This window comes from Podarcis pityusensis (genome assembly GCF_964106645.2).
Source record: "Podarcis pityusensis genome assembly, chromosome: 9".
In the NCBI taxonomy this organism is placed as follows: Eukaryota; Metazoa; Chordata; class Lepidosauria; order Squamata; family Lacertidae; genus Podarcis; species Podarcis pityusensis.
Window position 1 is genome coordinate 74,162,713 of NC_138034.1, and position 19,312 is coordinate 74,182,024.

The 19,312-nt window shown below is 44.4% G+C and overlaps 1 protein-coding gene across 1 annotated transcript in view; it reads right to left on the bottom strand.

The window, feature by feature from the left end:
• Nucleotides 1-2,075, bottom strand: part of LOC308485231 (putative carboxypeptidase X1) — a 32,273-nt gene extending 30,198 nt beyond the window's left edge. Inside the window, exon 1 of the mRNA XM_081020786.1 lies at nucleotides 1,617-2,075. Within this exon, the coding sequence (XP_080876912.1) occupies nucleotides 1,617-1,968 (352 nt within the window). The 5' untranslated portion in view covers nucleotides 1,969-2,075. The remainder of the gene's footprint in view (nucleotides 1-1,616) is intronic.
• Nucleotides 2,076-19,312: the final 17,237 nt, after the last annotated feature.

Consider the following 19,312-nt stretch of genomic DNA (forward strand, 5'->3'; position numbering starts at 1 on the left):
GTTTAATGTTTATGTTATGTTACTTAGTTTTGCATAAAATTACATTACATTATGTTCGTTTATATAATCCAGAGTATGCACAGCCGATGAAGCCATTTGGGCGAAACAAGGAATTATCCTGGAATCCTTGTCTTATTTTCTGCATGTGCCATACTTTCAAGTTTTTCATCTGATACCTACTTACAAGGAATGCTAGAATTCTCAAAAGCATCGACAAGTGGAGCTCTACAAGATTGATATAAGCATTCCACCTCGTGGTTATTGCTAATATAAGAACTGAATAGACTGCATCTCCTGATCAATCCGCTGGAATATGTTCTGCTCATATGATAATTTGGTCTATGGAATTACATATTGTGACATGATATGTTGAATTGTTTCTTGAAATAGAGGTTATACTGTTACATACAGCCTGTTACTTTGTGTGTGTCATTACCAGAACTGGAACTATTTGCGTCAAATGGCAGCACGTTCCGTACTCAAAATAAATAAGTAAATGGGATTGCCTAGCGCTGCACAATGTAAGCCTCCCAACGCCTCACCCTCGCATGATTGACGTCCAGCCCTGCAGAACTTGCGCATGAGGCCCCCCAAGGATGGCAAAACATCCAGAGGTCACTGCATTCCCCCCCCCCCAGCACAATGCACACCACAACAATCCACACACACACACACCCAGAGTGGTAATCATACAGTTGGAAGGGACCCGAGGGTCATCTAACTCAACCCCCTGCAATGCAGGAATCTTTTGCTCAACGTGGACTCGAACCCACAACCCTGAGATTAAGAATCTCCTGCTCTACCGACTGAGCCATCTCATCTGAAGTACACACACACAGTCATTTGCTTCACACTTTTGACAGTGGGACGGACTACCTCTGAAGGTGGCAAACTCTCCTTCACCGGAGGTTTTTGAACAAGAGATGAGATGGCCATCTGGCAGGGATTCTTTGATTCCTGCACTGTAAGATGTTCCTTCCAACTCTACAATTCTATGGTTCTGCGCCTCTTAATTGTTCTCCTGTGGCACTGGTGTGACAAGCTGTACAGCTAGTATCTCTGGCCTGAACCCTGTGTAGAAATTAATTCTCGCAGGGGGTTATACTAGAGAATCCTTGGGGGTCCGCCCCCCCCCCCCCAGCTCTACAGTTCTAGGAAGTTGTTTCCCAACACGGAGCTCAACACAGGTAAATTCTAACCTGCGAACGACCCTACCCTTGCATTTGCAAGGAGATCATCTGACACGGCCAGGGGGACTCTTTCTGACACCCAAACAGCCATTCACACGTTCTCTGGGCTCCTCCCGGATGTTGTGGCAGAGTGATGATAATTCCAGAAAGCTGGATTCTAACCAGCTTTTCATTTTCCTTGCTGGGGGCGGCTCACCAACAAAGACCAGTTACATAAATCTCCCAGAGGAATCTCTGCACCCTCAAACTGTCCGCTGGACTTTGAGAAAACACCCGTGTCTTTGCAAAATCCTTGCAGTGGCACGGACCATCGCCTGACTTTCCCCTCTTCCAAACCTTGCACCCAACAAACTTCTCTCCGCATCCACAATCTCCCTTTCAGAAAGACCCCCCTCCTGTGCGTAAAGAGGCAATGAATACCCGTACCTTTCTTCCCAAGAACCGGCTTCTCCGTGGCCACCGTGGTCTTCTTGGCTTGGCTGGTGGTAGCAAAGGGCGCTTCCTTGCCCTGACTGCCAGCTGTGACTGTGGTCCTGAGGTTAGCGGACGAGGTGAGCTCCGGGCGGGCTGTCCCCCTCACCTGCTTGCTCCTGGAGGGCACAGGTGATGTGGAAGGTGCCCTGGAGAGCGCTGCTGTCACCTGGCTTGCTGCGGTGGGGCTCTTGCTGGGCTTCCGTTGCAGGAGGGTGGGGGCGACCGTGCGGGGGGCCCCATCCACCACGCTGGGGGCCCAGGCTGCCAGACAGATGGCGAGGAGAGGCAGAGAGAAACGGAGCATTTTCCCCTCTGCAAACTAAACACTTCCCAGACTTATAATCTCCAAACTCTGTCTCTCCTTCTCTCTTTTGATGCTGCTCCCCGCTTTCCCTTTTGTCAGATTACCTCCCCCTCTGCACATTCCTTTTTATTTCCATACATGTACCGCATTGTCAGGAATAGCCGGGACCCGCAAAAAGCCCTCGGCACTCCACGCCCCCTCCTCCCCCTCGGCGCCTCCAAACTTTCCAATTCACCCGGGCTTGGCATTCCTCTCTGGAGTTCCTCCTTCATGCAACGGTGTAGTTAAGACTATGGAACTGGCTCCCACAAGAGGCCACCAACTGATGGCCACCAACTTGGAAAGAGGATTAGACAGATTCATGGAGGAAAAGACTGACAATCCAGGATGACTCTCCTCTGCCCTGCACAGTTATTATTAAAGATTATCTTGATTTACAAATGTGTGCAAAGTCTCTCTCTCGTATTTCCCCCCCATGTAACATTTTTACAAGTCAGTTTCATTTGTTGAGACATTGGTAAGAAAAGGGGGAAAGAGGTGGTTTGTTGTTTAGTCATTTAGTTGTGTCCAACTCTTTGTGACCCCCTGGACCTGAGCACGCCAGGCACTCCTGTCTTCCACTGCCTCCTGCAGTTTGGTCAAACTCATGTTTGTAGCTTCGAGAACACTGTCCAACCATCTCGTCCTCTGTCGTCCCCTTCTCCTTGTGCCCTCCATCTTTCCCAACATTAGGGTCTTTTCCAGGTAGTCTTCTCTTCTCATGAGGTGGCCAAAGTCTTGGAGCCTCAGCTTCAGGATCTGTCCTTCCAGTGAGCACTCAGGGCTGATTTCCTTCAGAATGGAGAGGTTTGATCTTCTTGCAGTCCATGGGACTCTCAAGAGTCTCCTCCAGCACCAGAATTCAAAAGCATCAATTCTTTGGCGATCAGCCTTCTTTATGGTCCAGCTCTCACTTCCATACATCTCTACTGGGGAAACCATAGCTTTAACTATACGGGCCTGCTTCTGTTAAGGAAGCCTTAATACTGGGAAAACCATAGCTTTAGAAAGAGGTGGAGTGGGGGGGGGGGAGATGGGTCGGGTGGCGATGTTTCTATTTTACTTACTATATGTAGGGTTTGGTGTCAGTGTTGCTTGTGCAGGTTCTTTGCTATTCACTTGTGTTCCTTTGGTGGTGAGAGAGGTTGGGGTTGGCCTAGGGTGTGGTTATTCATTTGTGGTTGGCTGTGATGGTCTTTGTTTTCATGTGTGAGTGGGATGGGTGTGTGTTTTGGATCAGGTTAGCCATAATGATTTGTATGCTGTTGGTGGATTCTTGTCATTGTCTTGTTGGGCTGTGTATGTGATGAAGGGGAGCCATACCGGGGTGAAGGCGTCTTCTTCTGTTTGTCCCCGTGTCAGTTTCAGTTTATTGGTTAATTTTTCTAGTAAGGCTGTTTCCCATACTATTTGGTACCATTGGTCCATGCTTCCTCCTGACAGGTCTCTCCAGTGTTTGGCTATGATGCTTCTGGCTGCTGAGAGTAGGGGGGTTATTGTCTTGTAAGATGTTTAATAAGGCCAATTCTGGGATGATTTCTAATACTTGCTTGGTTATTTTACTTATTTCTCATATGGTTGTTGTCCAGAATAGTTGGATTTTGGGGCACTCCCACCACATGTGGAGGTATGTGCCTGTAGAGGTGCACCCTCTCCAGCATTTTGGTGCGGTTCCTGGCGTATTAGTGCTAGTTTTATTGGTGTTAGGTACCACCTGTAGATGAGTTTCAGAGTGAGTTCTTTTCTTTTCAGTGATATGGATTTAAAGGGGGGTTTAGACCGTATTCTGGTCCATTGAGTGGGGTTAATCTCATAGCCTATGTCATCCTCCCATTCTTTTTTGATTCCGTCTAGGGAGTTTGTGGGATTTTGGAGTAGTATTTTGTATATTGCGGATACCATCCTTCTACCATGTTGGAGGCAGCAGTGCTTCTGAGTGGCAGTTGCTGGAAACAGCGGGAGGCGAGAGATGCTTTTGTGCTTGCAGGTTTCTCAGAAGAGGCATCTGGTTACAGTGGCGTAGTGGGAGGGACAGGGGGGACATGGCCCCGGGCGCAAAATTCTGAGGGGGCGCAGCAATGCGCCTCCAAGCATGTTTCTGTGGGGATACCTGTCAGGGGGCAGTTGGAGCTCATCAATCTGGGAAGGGAGCCCATCTAGGAGAAGGAAAACTCTGACCCTAAACCTCTACTGCCTTGTGGCTAACCTTTCATGGGAGGAAACCCCAAAGGAACAATCTGTACCCAGTGCCTTGTGGGATATCTTCGGCAGAAGGAAAGGCTAAACCCTACACAAATCCGGAGTCCCTAAGACGCTCGGATGGTGCCTTGTACGCCTCCTTGTATCGTATCGTAAAACCTTTTATTGGCATCACATACAACATCCAAAACAAATCAGTACAGAATTACCACTTCCCCAGAGGCACAAAACATCTGCTAAAAGAAAGGAGGCAGAGCAGTCTATCGTCACATCTCTTGGTCTCCAGGGAGATCAGATGTCTGCAGCGTATTTCGACCACAAAAAACCAAATAGAGATATTTAGCCACTAACTTGGTGAGCTCCTGATCATTCCCCAGTAATAGAAAATGTATGACCTCCGACTCTGGTTTCCATTTGGGGATACAGAGTTGATCTAGAAATTGCTGGCGGAGATCAGCATATAGTTTACAACTGAGAAGCATATGTGTGAGGGTTTCCACCAGGTGGTCTTCACCTGGGCAAGTTCTTTCTCCTTCCACCCTGCCTGAGAACCTTTCCCAAAGGAGGTTTGATGGATTTGAATTAAACCTGGCCAGCAAAAATGCCCTTCTTTCTTGAGAGTTAAGCAGAGGTTCAAGGTAATTGTGGTTAGTTTCATGTGCTCAAGAAAGTTGAAAATAAAGTGGGGAACATGTTTTCTCTGCTGCTACTGTTAGTTCTTGGCGTTCAATGTCCCACAACCTAGTTTTTATCATAGCCTTGGCAGATGGAGGGACATCGATTGCAAAAGTTCCACTGACAGCCCGAGTTGCTGTACCTTCTTGTTAAACTGTTGTAGCCCTGAGGAAAGAAAGGGGTGTAACAAAACTTTGCTGAGGAGAGGATCTTTATCTGATGTAAGGCAGATGTTTAACCAGCATAGAAGAAATCTCGCCTAGGCAACAGTCTTTACCTTGTGTTGACCTCCCTCTAGACACAAGGCCATATGCTTCCTTCTGGCTACCCCGGCAGCCAAGCTGGTGACCAACATATTGTTTTGCTTTCCTTCAGACGGTGCCTTCTCTGCAGTGGCTCCTCACTGTGGATGCTCTCTCCAGGGAGGTTCAGCTGGGGCCTTCAAAAATGCACCAGGCAAAAATGTTCCAAAGGTTTGGTTGATATCCAATGCCCTTTTAAATATGTTTGTGGGAGAGGGGAACTATCGGTTTGTTTTTGTTTTATGATGCATTTTATGTTCTTATTTTGCATTTCCCCCCCTGTCGTGGGCTATCCTGTGAACTTTGGATGAAGGGCAGCACACCAATTAAAACAAACAAACAAACAAACACATTCATACCTCATGTTGTGTCCGCTTCAGGTTGCGTTTTTTTGGGTTGCGGACTGTACCGGAATGGGTTACTTCCGGGTTTTGGCAGTTGCGCATGCTCAGAAGCGCTAAATCGCACTTTGCACATGCACAGAAGTGCCGAATCACAACCCACGCATGCGGGAGACGCGGGTTGCGAATGCTGCGGGTTGTAAGTGTGCATCCTGCACAGATCACGTTCGCAACCCGAGCGTCCACTGCAGACAATACTGCCTATGATTGTGTAGTTTACATCTCACTGTACTACAATTCCCAGCACCCTCAACAAACTGCAACCAACTCCCAGGATTCATTGGGGGCAAGTCATGTGCTTGCAATGTAAGGCATATACAGTACACAGCTACAGCTTCCAAGCCTGTCCACCTCACTTCCTGTTCAAACCAGCAGATGGTGACAAAGAGGAAGCATCTTCTTCTTCCAAGGAATTCTCACTTCTTGTTCTTCCAAGGAATTCTCACTTCTTCGGGGAAGGACTTTCCTATCTGACAGTGTGAACATGGAAAGCCTCTTAAAAAGCAAGCTGTAAAATAAGGACCATGCCTCTGGCGACTTATGGGGCGTTTGGAAAATGAGGTCATCTTAGGTCTGTCTCGGCTCCAGGAACAGATCTGGGTTATTGGGTTCTTTGTGCTCTTATTAAGGGTTTTCTTTTAGCTCTGCGGTTTTAGCTGTTAAAGGGATTGAGCCAGTTCTTAAGAACTGGAAGATTGTCTCAAGTTGACTTGCTAGAAAAGAAAATTGTAGGGGAATTCTGGAACTTTTTGAGATTCAGGAAGGAAGACGGTGTGGTGAGAGGGAAATGCTAAAATATTCTGCGTTGCATAAGGGGAGAGAAAAGGATATTGTTTTGCATGGTGAAGGGAGGGCAAGGAAACAGGAAGGCTCAACACCAAATGACTTCCAGATGCCTCTTCTGTTATCTGCTTGGAGGAGAGCGGAAATAACCCTCTCCTTGCTGCATATCTGCCCTGAAACCATATCCCAACTCTGTGATAGCTAAAATCTGAGTCCTCCTTGGTGATCAGCAATGTAGATTCATTCACCACCCAGCGAATCCTTCACAAGTTAGGAACTCAGGAAGCTCCCTTATAAACAAGCAGAGAATCAGTTCATTTAGCTCCATGTTGTCTAAACTGACTGGCAGCCCTTCTCCAACGTTCCAGGCATGAGTCCCACCAAGTCCTACCTGGAGATCCATTGGGCATTGAACCTGGCACTTTCTGGTAGGGAATCACAGAATCATAGAACTGTAGAGTTATGTGATAGGAATTTTATGGTTTTAGATATATGGCAACGTTCATAACCACACGTACATAGATCAACACAGGAAGACCAATCTGGAACCATTTTGATTCCTAAACTGACCAAATCCTGGAAAAGCCTCCCCATTGTCTCTTTCCTCACAAATCCTGTCTCAAGGATATGTCTGTTTGAATAAGGTGTGAGCCTGTGACCTGGCCCAGGAAAATAAGTATTTTACCACTACAAAAGAATGGCCAGGCTCCCCAGGAAATCCAATCGGGTGACCTGCTAGACAGGAGATAAACAACAACAGGAGAAAAACAATATTTAAATTTCTGTGATGTAGGGGGATGTATCTGAGGGGTGGTCTTGGGTTGCACCCCTTCTGTGATGTATGCATAATGTTTCTGGGGGTGGTCCTGATCTGGAGAATGGGAATTTCAAAAGTCTTTATAAGGCCTTGCAGGCCATTGTTCTGGGTCCTCTTCCTCTCCTGCGTGTGAGGGGAGTACCCTGTTGCAACAGATCAATAAAGATCAAGCTTACTAGCTGCTTTGCTTCTCAATATTCTCTGGTTGGCCTCTGTTATTTTCTCCTACCAATAGGGAACCTATGTAAGGACTCTATATGGGCTCTTGGATACCCCATAAGGGAAAAGGGCATATTTTTATTTACAACAGATGGCGACCACGCACGAAGGGACTTTTGGTTACCCGGATTCTGGAAACGAGGAAGGACTGGTTATCCAGCGCGCACCAGGCAGTTTGCCAGGAGGAATAACCAGTCTTCCATCGGTCCCAGGGTCTGGAAATAACTGGAGTTTCAGCGGGGCTAACCAGAGGAAGCAACGCTTGATCAGGCCGGCCTTAAACAACCAGTCAAGACATCGTGGGATCACCAGGAACAGCGCATGCGGAAGTGAGTATTAAGTAGGAAACACGGGTAGTGGGTTGGGGTCTCTAAACCACAGCAACCAAAATTCTTTAATTCTTCCTTTTCCCTTCAAATCTAAAATTTCTACTTTTTTCCTCATCTAAAAATTGCCTTCTCCTTTCTGTCCCCTCGATCTCAACACCAGCCCTAGCCCTTCGGAGTATGCCCAGGCAAAAGTTGTGTGTGACTTCTTTCATTTCCCTTCTACAGTCTATATGCCGACCTATTCCTTCGGAGTTTTGCCCAGAAAAAGGTCGTGCTTTTTCTTCTGTACTGAAAACTATAATTCCCAGGTGCAGCCGCACCTCTGCCATGGCGATCTTTGTTAGAGATGACCTGTGAGCAGAGAAAGCAAGGGCACCTGATTCCTTTCCTTCTTTGTCATTTCTGAGTCCCAATCTGGCACTGCGCTACGCAAGCGTCCAGTAGGGAACTCTCAGGTTAGATTGTAAGAGGCAGGAGGTTGCTGTGGGCTCCCTGGCTGAGTAATGACCAAAGGGGGGAGGTTTGAGATCGCTGACCGCACTGTTAGCTTAGTAGCCAGGAAAGGCCAACAGCTGTACCAGCCTAGTAAGTCAGGCCAGACGAACGGCGGTGTGTCACAGTACTAATTCTCGGAGTTGTCCAAATTGAGTGTACTGTGGGTTATTTATTGTGTTTCCTGAAAAGTGGGGATAAAACCCCGACTGCAGTATAAAAGCAAAAGCTAGCGCTATTAAAAATTCTTAAAATGGGTGCACCTCAATCAAAAGAAATGAACCCGCAGACTCCTGATGGGAAAGAAGCCCAGTTGGTGCTTAATTCCCACCTGGACTCTGACAGTCCCCTTCAATTTGTGTTTAAGAAACGTTTTTCCAGTGTTTAAATTGTACTTAGGTAACATCCAGCAGCTGCTTAACTTAAATGTTTGTTATTTGAGAGAGGCTCCAAAAGAGTTTTCCTCCCAAGTGGTAGAATCTTGTATACGTGCTTGTTCCAGTCTATTCTGGGAATGTGAAGTTAACCCAATGTTTCTGCTGCAAAAGCCTAGTTGAGCCAACTGCTCTCTCAAGCTAAAATGCAGTGTATGTATTTCATTAAGCATATGCCTATGAAAGTAAGGTGTTCCTTCTAAGAAAAATATGTGAGTCCAGTTTTAACTTTGATTTGGTTGGACAGAAGAGTTATTGTAAGGCATTGTATTACATTGATATCAGTCTCTATAAGACTTCCTGACCTCTTTTCTTAGAAAATACCCCCCCCCCCCTTGTTTCATTCTGTCTCTTTCAGGTTTTTTTTCCCTTCTCCTTATTCTGTGCCAGGTACATTTACTCCCGAGTAAGCTTCCTTTAAAGGAAACTGCAAGGGGGGGGGGGCATAGATTAGGCTTAGTATTCCTCTGCAAGTTCAGGAAAAATTGTTCACTTTTGTATTCCTTTTAAATCAAATCTATGGCTGATTTAATTATTTGTGAGTGGTTATATCAATTGAATTAACTATGCTTTATAAAAGATTCGCTCCCTATCTTAGGAAAAATGTTCACTTCAATCTTCCTTTAAAGATCATTTCTATAGGAACTTGCACTCTCTAGTCTAAGGAAGTAAACTCTCACTCAAACTAGCTTCAAGATCTGCTAAAAGGGTTCTGTATAAAGTTGGGTACTTTTATTTTCCTCTTCCTTAGTACATGATAGGCGCATGGCTTGTGATAGGCGCATGGCTTGTGATCTCTTCCCCAGTTGTGTCTGTGTACATAAGTATGTGTGTGTTTCTGGTAGTACAAATCTTGCTATGAACCCTGTATTTTAGGGTTGGACTAGATGACCCCAGGTCCCTTTCAACTTTCCCAATTTGTAGCTGATGTGTTGAAATTCAGCCCAGATTTGCTCTTTGTTTTTTAAAAGGTGTGAGGTGAAGCCATGATGTTTGAAGCAGAACTGGTGATATCAGGCATTTAAGTGATTACAGTGTTTATCGTTTTGTCTATTATTTACAAAAATCAGACTTAAAGGTCTACTCAAAGTTTAAGCACATACAAATGAATAATCAAGTAGAATTAGCCTTGACCAATCCTGTAAATAAAGGGCAGGAAAATATTGTCTGCAAATGGTAAGGCTGAAATGACTGAGAATGTTAAAAAAATCCTATGAATTCTGATTCTGGCCATTTTTACTCATAAATAAGAGAGCGGTTGATTGTTCCGCGAATGACCAGATAAAATGACCAATAATGATAGCCCTTTCCTGTACATAAAGGAAGCACTCCTTTTGCTTGGGCTGAAATTGCTAGCTTTAGTGAATACTTAAATTGCTGAGTTTCTCTTTTTTGTTTTAAAATCTAACCCTATTTTTAAAATCTACTCCTTACCTTTCCCTTCCTTATTCTAATTGAGCCAAAAGATGCAACATTTTCAATGGTATAAAAGGTTTGCTGAGACATGAACTCTGCACATGCACAGAGGCTAGATCAGCTTACAAAAAAGAGAGAGCGAGAGAAAGGAGGGGGGGGGGAGAGAGAAGGTTTGGAGAGCGTGAAACCTATACAAATTTCCTTATGTAAAACTTGGAACCATTGAGGGAAATCGCCCTTAATGTGTTTTGCTCCAGGGGCTACTTAAGACAAAAGAGTTAAGTACTGGACATGCCAAATTCTTTTCACAGGTAAATATCAAAGCACTCCCACTGTGAGTTCCTCTCTTGAGTAGTTTCTCCTCCCCCCATGCCCCCCCCCATGGGATTTAAATTTTATAAGTTTTTTTTTGGTGTGTGTGTGTATATGCCTATGCATTTTAGGAACAGCATTTCCTGACAGACCTCTCACATGAAATAATTTTCCCTTTTAACAGAGTGTCCTTTCTTTTCTCCCACAGCACAAATGATAATGAGGGGATGCAAACAGTGATTTAAATACTCTATAAAAAGTAATTGCATTTGTTTTTCTTTTTGTCTTTCTTCCCTTAAAGCCAAACAGTCACTTTCTTTCTGTTCAGCAAAAGAAGTCTGAATCCCTGCTATAGTAGTGACTTCCCTCTATCTCTTTGTGGCTTTGACATTTTTTTTAGGTTACAAATAATCTGTTTTTCTTTATCAAGTTCGTTTTATCAGTTCTTCCATTATATATATGAAATTAATCGAAGCACAACCAAACATTGTTTGTGGAATGGTATTTGTTTACCTTTTTGCCTGAGCATTTCTTAATTCTGTCATTTTGGCTAGTGCAAGGTACTTGCACAACTTTAAATTGCCATTCATTTTTCTTGGTATTAACTCATTTCCCAGTATTCCGCTATTAACATTACAGCCGATGTTGTCACATCAAGAAACACTCTTTTATTTTCATTTGGGATGTTAGAATGCCAAAACAGATTACTTCAGGTTACTTCAGGTTGCTTATTAATTGTGTGTCTTAGCATTTATTTATTTTTGGTTCCTCATAGCTCATTTTGTGTGTGTGTGTTTTACCTTGGGGACATGTTCATCACATGTTGAAAGTCAGTTTCATGAAGTTCTTTTATCAGATAGCACATGGTGAATTTTAAGTTTCCCCCCCATTGTTTTCCCATTTTTTTTTTAGTCCAGTAGTAATCTGTGTGGTTTTGATAATATCTTTGTACTATTTAATAATGGTTCTTTTCTTAATCTGATGTCTTTGTGTCAAGTCCGTTTTCATCTAACTGGTAATCTAATTTTTTGCTTTCTTTTAATTTTTAACCTTTCTTGTATTTTTTACAGTTCTCTTTCTCTACATGTGGAGTAAGTTTTTATTAAGTGAAGGAAAGCAAACAAACTTAGCAGATAATAACAGTAATTATATGGAAATGTGATAATGAATAAAATGTTTAATCCACTAAGATTGTTATTATTTGCAGCTTCCCATAGAAACTGGAGGACATCCTTTTTGCCTTTTGCCCCTTCCTTGTCTAACTGTGTTTTTAAGTCGCCCCAAAAACCCTGCCCCTTACAGGATATCACTTCTACAGATGTGCAATGATGAAAAGCAGCAACAACCCCTCAACTCAGTTCTTCGCCATCACAAGACCTGCAACACCAGAGTTTTCAAAGTGCCCACAGCTATCTCTTTCAAAGGATATAGACTGATGGGGGAGTGGGGCTGACAAAGGGGGGAGGACTTGAATTGCAAGGACATTTTCTCACTTTTGAAACTCAAGCCTCTGTGCTCCAGGATTCAAAAGATACATACGTAAAAGATCACAATTGTGTCAAGATATGCAACTGATATTTAATTAGTTTGTTTTGTATTATGTGTTATTATGTAAGAATGTTGAAATGTGTCTGACAGTGTGATTTCCACAAAGGGGGCAATTTTTGTGTGTAATTGTTTTTATGTTTAATGTCTTATTGCTTACACACCAATGGAGAATTCTCATGCATTTTATACTTTCTAATAGCTCACACTATTGTGTAGTCCAATGTTTAGCTCAATTTATAACCACATTTCATTGTTCCACCTGGCACTCTGCCAACTTTCCCTATCCATTTTAAAATGTGTTAAACCTCGTTTTGCCAAGGACAAGCTTCTGGATCCATAAAACACCAGGTACATGAAGGTGCAAATGCTTTGGTTTAGCAGGAATGATCCCTTATAGAGTTAAATTGACTTATTTGGACAAAGTGCCCTTTTAAGAATGGTTTTCTTTTAACAGATTGGTTTGAAAAGTTGAACCATGGGGCAAGATAAATTCAAATTGGACTCAGTTTGAATTGGGCAAGTGTATCCAGGCTGCAATTAGCTTTTTGGTCCTTTAAGTGCAAGTGAGCAACTTCCCATGAGTGCAAGACCACAGCCTATAATAAAATCTCATAGAAAGGCCAAGGCCAAGGCATCTCCCTCACGAGATGCCCAAACCTGTGCCAGCTATGGTGAATGCCAGGCGACATGGTTAATTGAAAGCCCTGAGGGGATTCAACAGACAGGATGTGTTGCTGTAGCACTATGCCGGTGTGAGACCACAGAAGAGCTAGCTTGACACCTGAGAACACACAAAAATGGCGAAGGACAAAACACCAACTGCATTTTTCAGTCATTAGTGGACCTTCCTGCTAGGTGTAAAGCATAGAACACTATTGAGTAAATGGTCTGTCCCAAAGTGTTAGAATGCCACAAGTAATTTAGTAGCAAAACACATGTGTTATTTTTATATGATATATTTATACAAAGACATCCATTTACAACATATGATGTTATTATTTGTGGGGCAAAAATTTTTAAGAAAAATTCTAGCCCCAAAGGGGGGAATAATGTGATAGGAATTTTATGGTTTTAGATATATGGCAACGTTCATAACCACACGTACATAGATCAACACAGGAAGACCAATCTGGAACCATTTTGATTCCTAAACTGACCAAATCCTGGAAAAGCCTCCCCATTGTCTCTTTCCTCACAAATCCTGTCTCAAGGATATGTCTGTTTGAATAAGGTGTGAGCCTGTGACCTGGCCCAGGAAATAAGTATTTTACCACTACAAAAGAATGGCCAGGCTCCCCAGGAAATCCAATCGGGTGACCTGCTAGACAGGAGATAAACAACAACAGGAGAAAAACAATATTTAAATTTCTGTGATGTAGGGGGATGTATCTGAGGGGTGGTCTTGGGTTGCACCCCTTCTGTGATGTATGCATAATGTTTCTGGGGGTGGTCCTGATCTGGAGAATGGGAATTTCAAAAGTCTTTATAAGGCCTTGCAGGCCATTGTTCTGGGTCCTCTTCCTCTCCTGCGTGTGAGGGGAGTACCCTGTTGCAACAGATCAATAAAGATCAAGCTTACTAGCTGCTTTGCTTCTCAATATTCTCTGGTTGGCCTCTGTTATTTTCTCCTACCAATAGGGAACCTATGTAAGGACTCTATATGGGCTCTTGGATACCCCATAAGGGAAAAGGGCATATTTTTATTTACAACAGTTGAAAGGGACCCCGAGGGTCATCCATTCCAACCCCCTGCAAAACAGGAATCTCAACTAAAGCATCCCTGACAGATGACCATCCAACCTCTGCTTAAAAACCTCCAAGGAAGGAGAGCCCACAACCTTCCGAGAGAGACCATTCCCCTGCTGAACAGCTCTTACTGTAAAAAAGTTCTTCCTGATGTTTAGTTAGAATCTCCTCTCTTGTAACTTGAAGCCATGGGTTCGAGTCCTACCCTCTAGAGCAGGAGAAAACAAGCTTGCTCCATCTTCCATATGACAGCCCTTCAGATATTTGAAGACGCCTCTCATATCTCCACTCAGTCTCTTTTCCAGACTAAACATTCCCAGCTCCTTCAACCGTTCCTCATAAGGCTTGGTTTCCTTGATCATCTTGGTTGCCCTCCTTTACACACCTTCCAGCTTGTCAATATCCTTCTTAAATTGTGGCGCCCAGAACTGGACACAGGACTCCAGGTATGGTTTGACCAAGGCAGAATAAAGTGGGACTATTCCTTCCCTTGATCTGGACACTAAACTTCTGTTGATGCAACCTAGAATAACATTAGCTTTTTTTGTTGATGTATCACACTGTGGACTCATGTTAAGCCTGTGGTCCGACTAAGACCCCTGGATCCTTTTCACATGTACTACTGGCCAGCCAGGTATCCCCATGTTATTTTTGTGCATCTGATTCTTCCTGCCTAAGTGTGGAACCTGTTGAAATTCGTTTTGTCACTTAGTCTCCTCTTTTCCAGTTTTCCCCAGCCCCACCAGGAGATGCTGGGGATGAACCTAGGACCTTCTGTATGCAAAGCAGATGTTCTACCCTTCCCCTTAGCTGAACTTTTCTGCTCTAATTTTCATAGGACGCAGGACCATCCAATGAACAGGAGGAAATCCAGGATAAGTTTTTTCCCCATTGCTAAAAGGTCCAGTCCCCAGAGATGAAAGGAAACTGTGTGGTTTTTTTCCTTTTGTTTCCCCACAAATAAATCCTATTAAGTTAGACCAAATCTCCAAGCTTCCAGATGAATGCAGGAGACTCTCTAACAGATTTTAAACAGTCAACTTCAAACAAAGGAACTGCAAAGGAAGAAGGCAAATTGTAACCGCTGAATTGCAATTCCTCAAGTGGTACAATGCCATCAACTGTGAACTGAATCTGAATCTGAACAAAAACAAAGATTTTTTGTTTTCTTTTCATCGTTCAGGAAGAATTATCGCCCAATCTTTGGGAATGCCCACTGTTAATAATTATCATTATGTTCTCTCTGCATTTCATTTCCTTCACACTGTTCAGAATCACTGCCCCCCCGTTTATAAATATTCCCGTAACTCAATCATTTGAGAAAGCCGACTGTAATCCACGAAAACTTTTGCCGCAACAAACAAAGTTTTTAAAGCGCTGCAAGACTCAAAGATGTTTTGTTTTACCTTTCAGTTATGAAACCTACCATTTGCATGCTCTGCTTTCACAGTACTCCAGGCAACACACAAACCAGGATCGGCCAAGCTGTAATGATCTGTGGGGAGACCCACCACCAAGGAATGTTGATGCCCCAACCACAGGGATGTCTGTAACAGCAATGGGCATCCTAGCGTAGCATTAACATTCTCCTGACCTCCTAGAATCATAGAATTGTAGAGTTGGAAGGGACCATGAAGGCCGTCTAGTCCAAACCCCTGCGATGCAGGAATCTTTTGACCCAACAGCTGAATCTCTGCTGCTTACCAGGAGGGACAATGGCTTACCAGGAGGTCAGCATGGTGCAAATGCGTCCCTGCAGCTAATCCATTGCTTCAGCACCGCACTGATCTCCTTGCCAACTTGCGCCTCTCGTTCCTGGTAAGCGGCAGCGACTTGGTGGTCAGGAGGTCAACTGAGCATTGCTGCCACTTGTAGTTTTGTTCCCCAGGTAGGCAGGAGAACAATGGACCTTGGAGGGAGGAGAAGGTGTGGTTTCAGGCTACAGATTGTTCTCCATAAGCTTAGACCAAACATCCTGGTTGCTTCAGCAAGGTCCTCCTCCTCCTCCTTGTCTATATTTGACACTGCCACCCCAACCTCCCCATCCTCTTTATTTGACCCATGATCAAATCTAGCTGCTCAGGTTCAGCAGAGTTTGATAAGGTGAAAGGGGTACAAAGGAAGGTGGCCAAGATGATCAAAGGTCTGGGAACCAAGCCTTCTGAGAAATGGTTCAAGGAGTTGGGTATGTTTAGCCTGGAGAAGCTATGGTTTTCCCAGTACAGTGGTACCTCGGGTTAAGAACTTAATTCTCGAGGTCCGTTCTTAACCTGAAACTGTTCTTAACCTGAAGCACCACTTTAGCTAATGGGGCCTCCCGTTGCTGCTGCGCCACTGGAGCACGATTTCTGTTCTCATCCTAAAGCAAAGTTCTTAAGCCAAGGTACTATTTCTGGGTTAGCGGAGTCTGTAATCTGAAGTGTCTGTAACCTGAAGCGTCTGTAACCTGAGGTGCCACAGTAGTGATGTATGGAAGTGAGAGCTGGACCATAAAGAAGGCTAATCACTGAAGAATTGATGCTTTTGAATTCTGGTGCTGGAGGAGACTCTTGAGAGTCCCATGGACTGCAAGAAGATCAAACCTATCCATTCTGAAGGAAATCAGCCCTGAGTGCTCACTGGAAGGACAGATCCTGAAGCTGAGGCTCCAATACAAGCAAAAGGAGAAGGGGACGACAGAGGGCGAGAAGGTTGGACGGTGTTCTTGAAGCTACCAACATGAGTTTGACCAAGCTGCGGGAGGCAGTGGAAGACAGGAGTGCCTGGTGTGCTCTGGTCCATGGGGTCATGAAGAGTCGGACACGACTAAATGACTAAACAACAACAACAAAAGCCTGGAGAAGAGGAGACTGAGAGATCTTCAAATATCTAAAGGGCTGTCACATGCTGGATGCAGCAAGCTTGTTTTCTCCTGCTCTGGAGAGTAGGACTTGAACCCATGGCTTCAGGTTACAAGAGAGGAGATTCAAACTAAACATCAGGAAGGACTTTAGGACAGTAAGAGCTGTTTGCCAGTGGAGCAGACTCCCACAAGAGGTGGTGGACTCTCCTTCCTTGGAGGTTTGTAAGCAGAGGTTGGATGGCCATCTGTCATGGATGCTTTGGTTGTGTTGCCTTTGCAGGGAGTTGAACTAGATGACCCTCGGGGTCCCTTCCAACTCTATCATTCTATGAGGGTTTGCCTAAGTGGCAAATGAACAGCTGTCTGAAAGACCATTAGTTTGCAGGAGAGCTGCAAACTGTTTCTTGGAAAGTGCTTTGTTTAGATTTGACAAGCTCAGCTCTTGGCTGAAGTGCCAAACTGAGTCATCTTGAGAATGCCAGACTGAAGCCAGAAGAAACAACCACAACAACACGCAGAACAAAATAAAGGGACGATGACAAGGATCGATCCCAAACTCCGCAAAGTTCAGCCAGTTTGAAGCTGTCAGTTTTTATGAAGCTCTGATTTGATCTTCTGAGAATTTATGGGTCATCTCTTCCTCCTTGTGGCCAATTTCACTGCTGAATTTGCCAAAGTGTTTAGTCATTCTGCTTTAGCTTGAGAGGCACGGCGTTCCTACTCTAGATTCTATCAGCTCACCCAGTAAATCGTATGCACTTTTGCTTCCTTCCTAGTCCACAACCAAAGGAGATTAGACCTGGACCACTGTCTTTTTATTTGCACATCTCAAAATCCCTTTGTCTTAGAATAATAGAAGCATCTATGACAGATGGTCTCTGCTTTAAAACTTCCAAGGAAGGAGAGTCTACAACCTCCTGAGGGCATCCGTTCCCCTGTCAAAAACCTATTACCATCAGAAGGTTCTTCCTCATGTTCAGCTGGAATCCCATTTCGTGTAACTTGAAGCCATGGGTTCGAGTCCTACCCTCCAGAGCAGGAGAAAACAAGCTTGTTCCTCCTTCCATGCGACAACCTTTGAGATATTTGAAGATGGCTATCATATCTCCTCTCCAGGCTAAACATACCCAGCTCCTTCAATCACTCCTCATAAGGCTTAATTTCCAGACCCTTGATCATCTTGGTCGCCCTCCTCTGCACATGTTCCAGCTTATCAAGATCCTTCTTAAATTGGACACAGTATGTGAGAGCTGGACCATAAAGAAGGCTGATCGCCGAAGAATGGATGCTTTTGAATTCTGGTGCTGGAGGAGACTCTTGAGAGTCCCATGGACTGCAAGAAGATCAAACCAATCCAGTCTGAAGGAAATCAGCCCTGAGTGCTCACTGGAAGGACAGATCCTGAAGCTGAGGCTCCAATACTTTGGCCACCTCATGAGAAGAGAAGACTCCCTGGAAAAGACCCTGATGTTGGGAAAGATGGAGGGCACAAGGAGAAGGGGACGACAGAGGACGAGATGGTTGGACAGTGTCCTCGAAGCTACCAGCATGAGATTGACCAAACTGCGGGAGGCAGTGGAAGACAGGAGGGCCTGGCGTGCTCTGGTCCATGGTGTCACGAAGAGGGGTCACTACTGGGAAAACCATAGCTTTGACTATATGAACCTTTGTTGGCAAGGTGATGTCTCTGCTTTTTAAGATGCTGTCTAAGTTTGTCATTGCTTTTCTCCCAAGAAGCAGGCGTCTTTTAATTTCGTGACTGCTGTCACCATCTGCAGTGATCACGGAGCCCAAGAAAGTCAAATCTCTCACTGCCTCCATTTCTTCCCCTTCTATTTGCCAGGAAGTGATGGGCCCAGTGGCCATGATCTTCGTTTTTTTGACATTGAACTTCAAACCATATTTTGCGCTCTCCTCTTTCACCTTCATTAAAAGGTTCTTTAATTCCTCCACATTTTTGCCATCAAGGTTGTGTCATCTGCATATCTGAGGTTGTTGATATTTCTTCCAGCAATCTTAATTATGGCTTGGGATTCATCCAGCCCAGCCTTTTGCATGATGAATTCTGCATTTAAGTTAAATAAGCAGGGAGACAATATACAGCCTTGTCGGCCTCCGTCCTCTGTTGCAGCTCCCCCTCTTGCCCCAAATATTAAGCCACAACATCTGGGAAGCTTGTTCTCAGCTGCAAAACATGATCTTCAGTAAGTTGTGCAGAATTAAGATGACTCAGGACATACTGGGAATTTAGGTTTGCACAATTATAAAGCACCCTGTCACATGGGGCAGGCATTGCCAACCTGGTGTCGTCCAGATGTTGTGGAACTACAACTCCCATCAGTCCTAGCCAGTTCTGCTAAATAGTCAAGGACCATGGGATCTTGAGGTCAGCCATATCTGGTGGCCAGCAGGCTCCCTAGCTTCCTTTTAGAGGTTAAACCCTTTAAAATTGGGTCTGGAGAGGAAGCCATGTTCAATGCAGCTGCTGCTCAAAAGTTGATCTGAGTTATTCACCCTCCGTAATAGGAACCAGATGCGATTTCCCACAGGGATTATTCAGCCTCAAGCACAATAGGTCAATTCCTTGCTCTTGGATCCTGTCCAGGATTCCCAGCCTTTAGCAAAGTCATCTACAGCCTCTTAGTGCTTCAGATGGACTTCCCTCCTGAAACTAACTTTCTGGATCTTGGGAAATTTCCTAAGGGTTTCGTGGTTTGTCCTAGATAGCTGCAGGACAGGAGGAAATTCAAATTTGGGGATAGGCGCAAGTCAATAGGTATTCGATGTTTG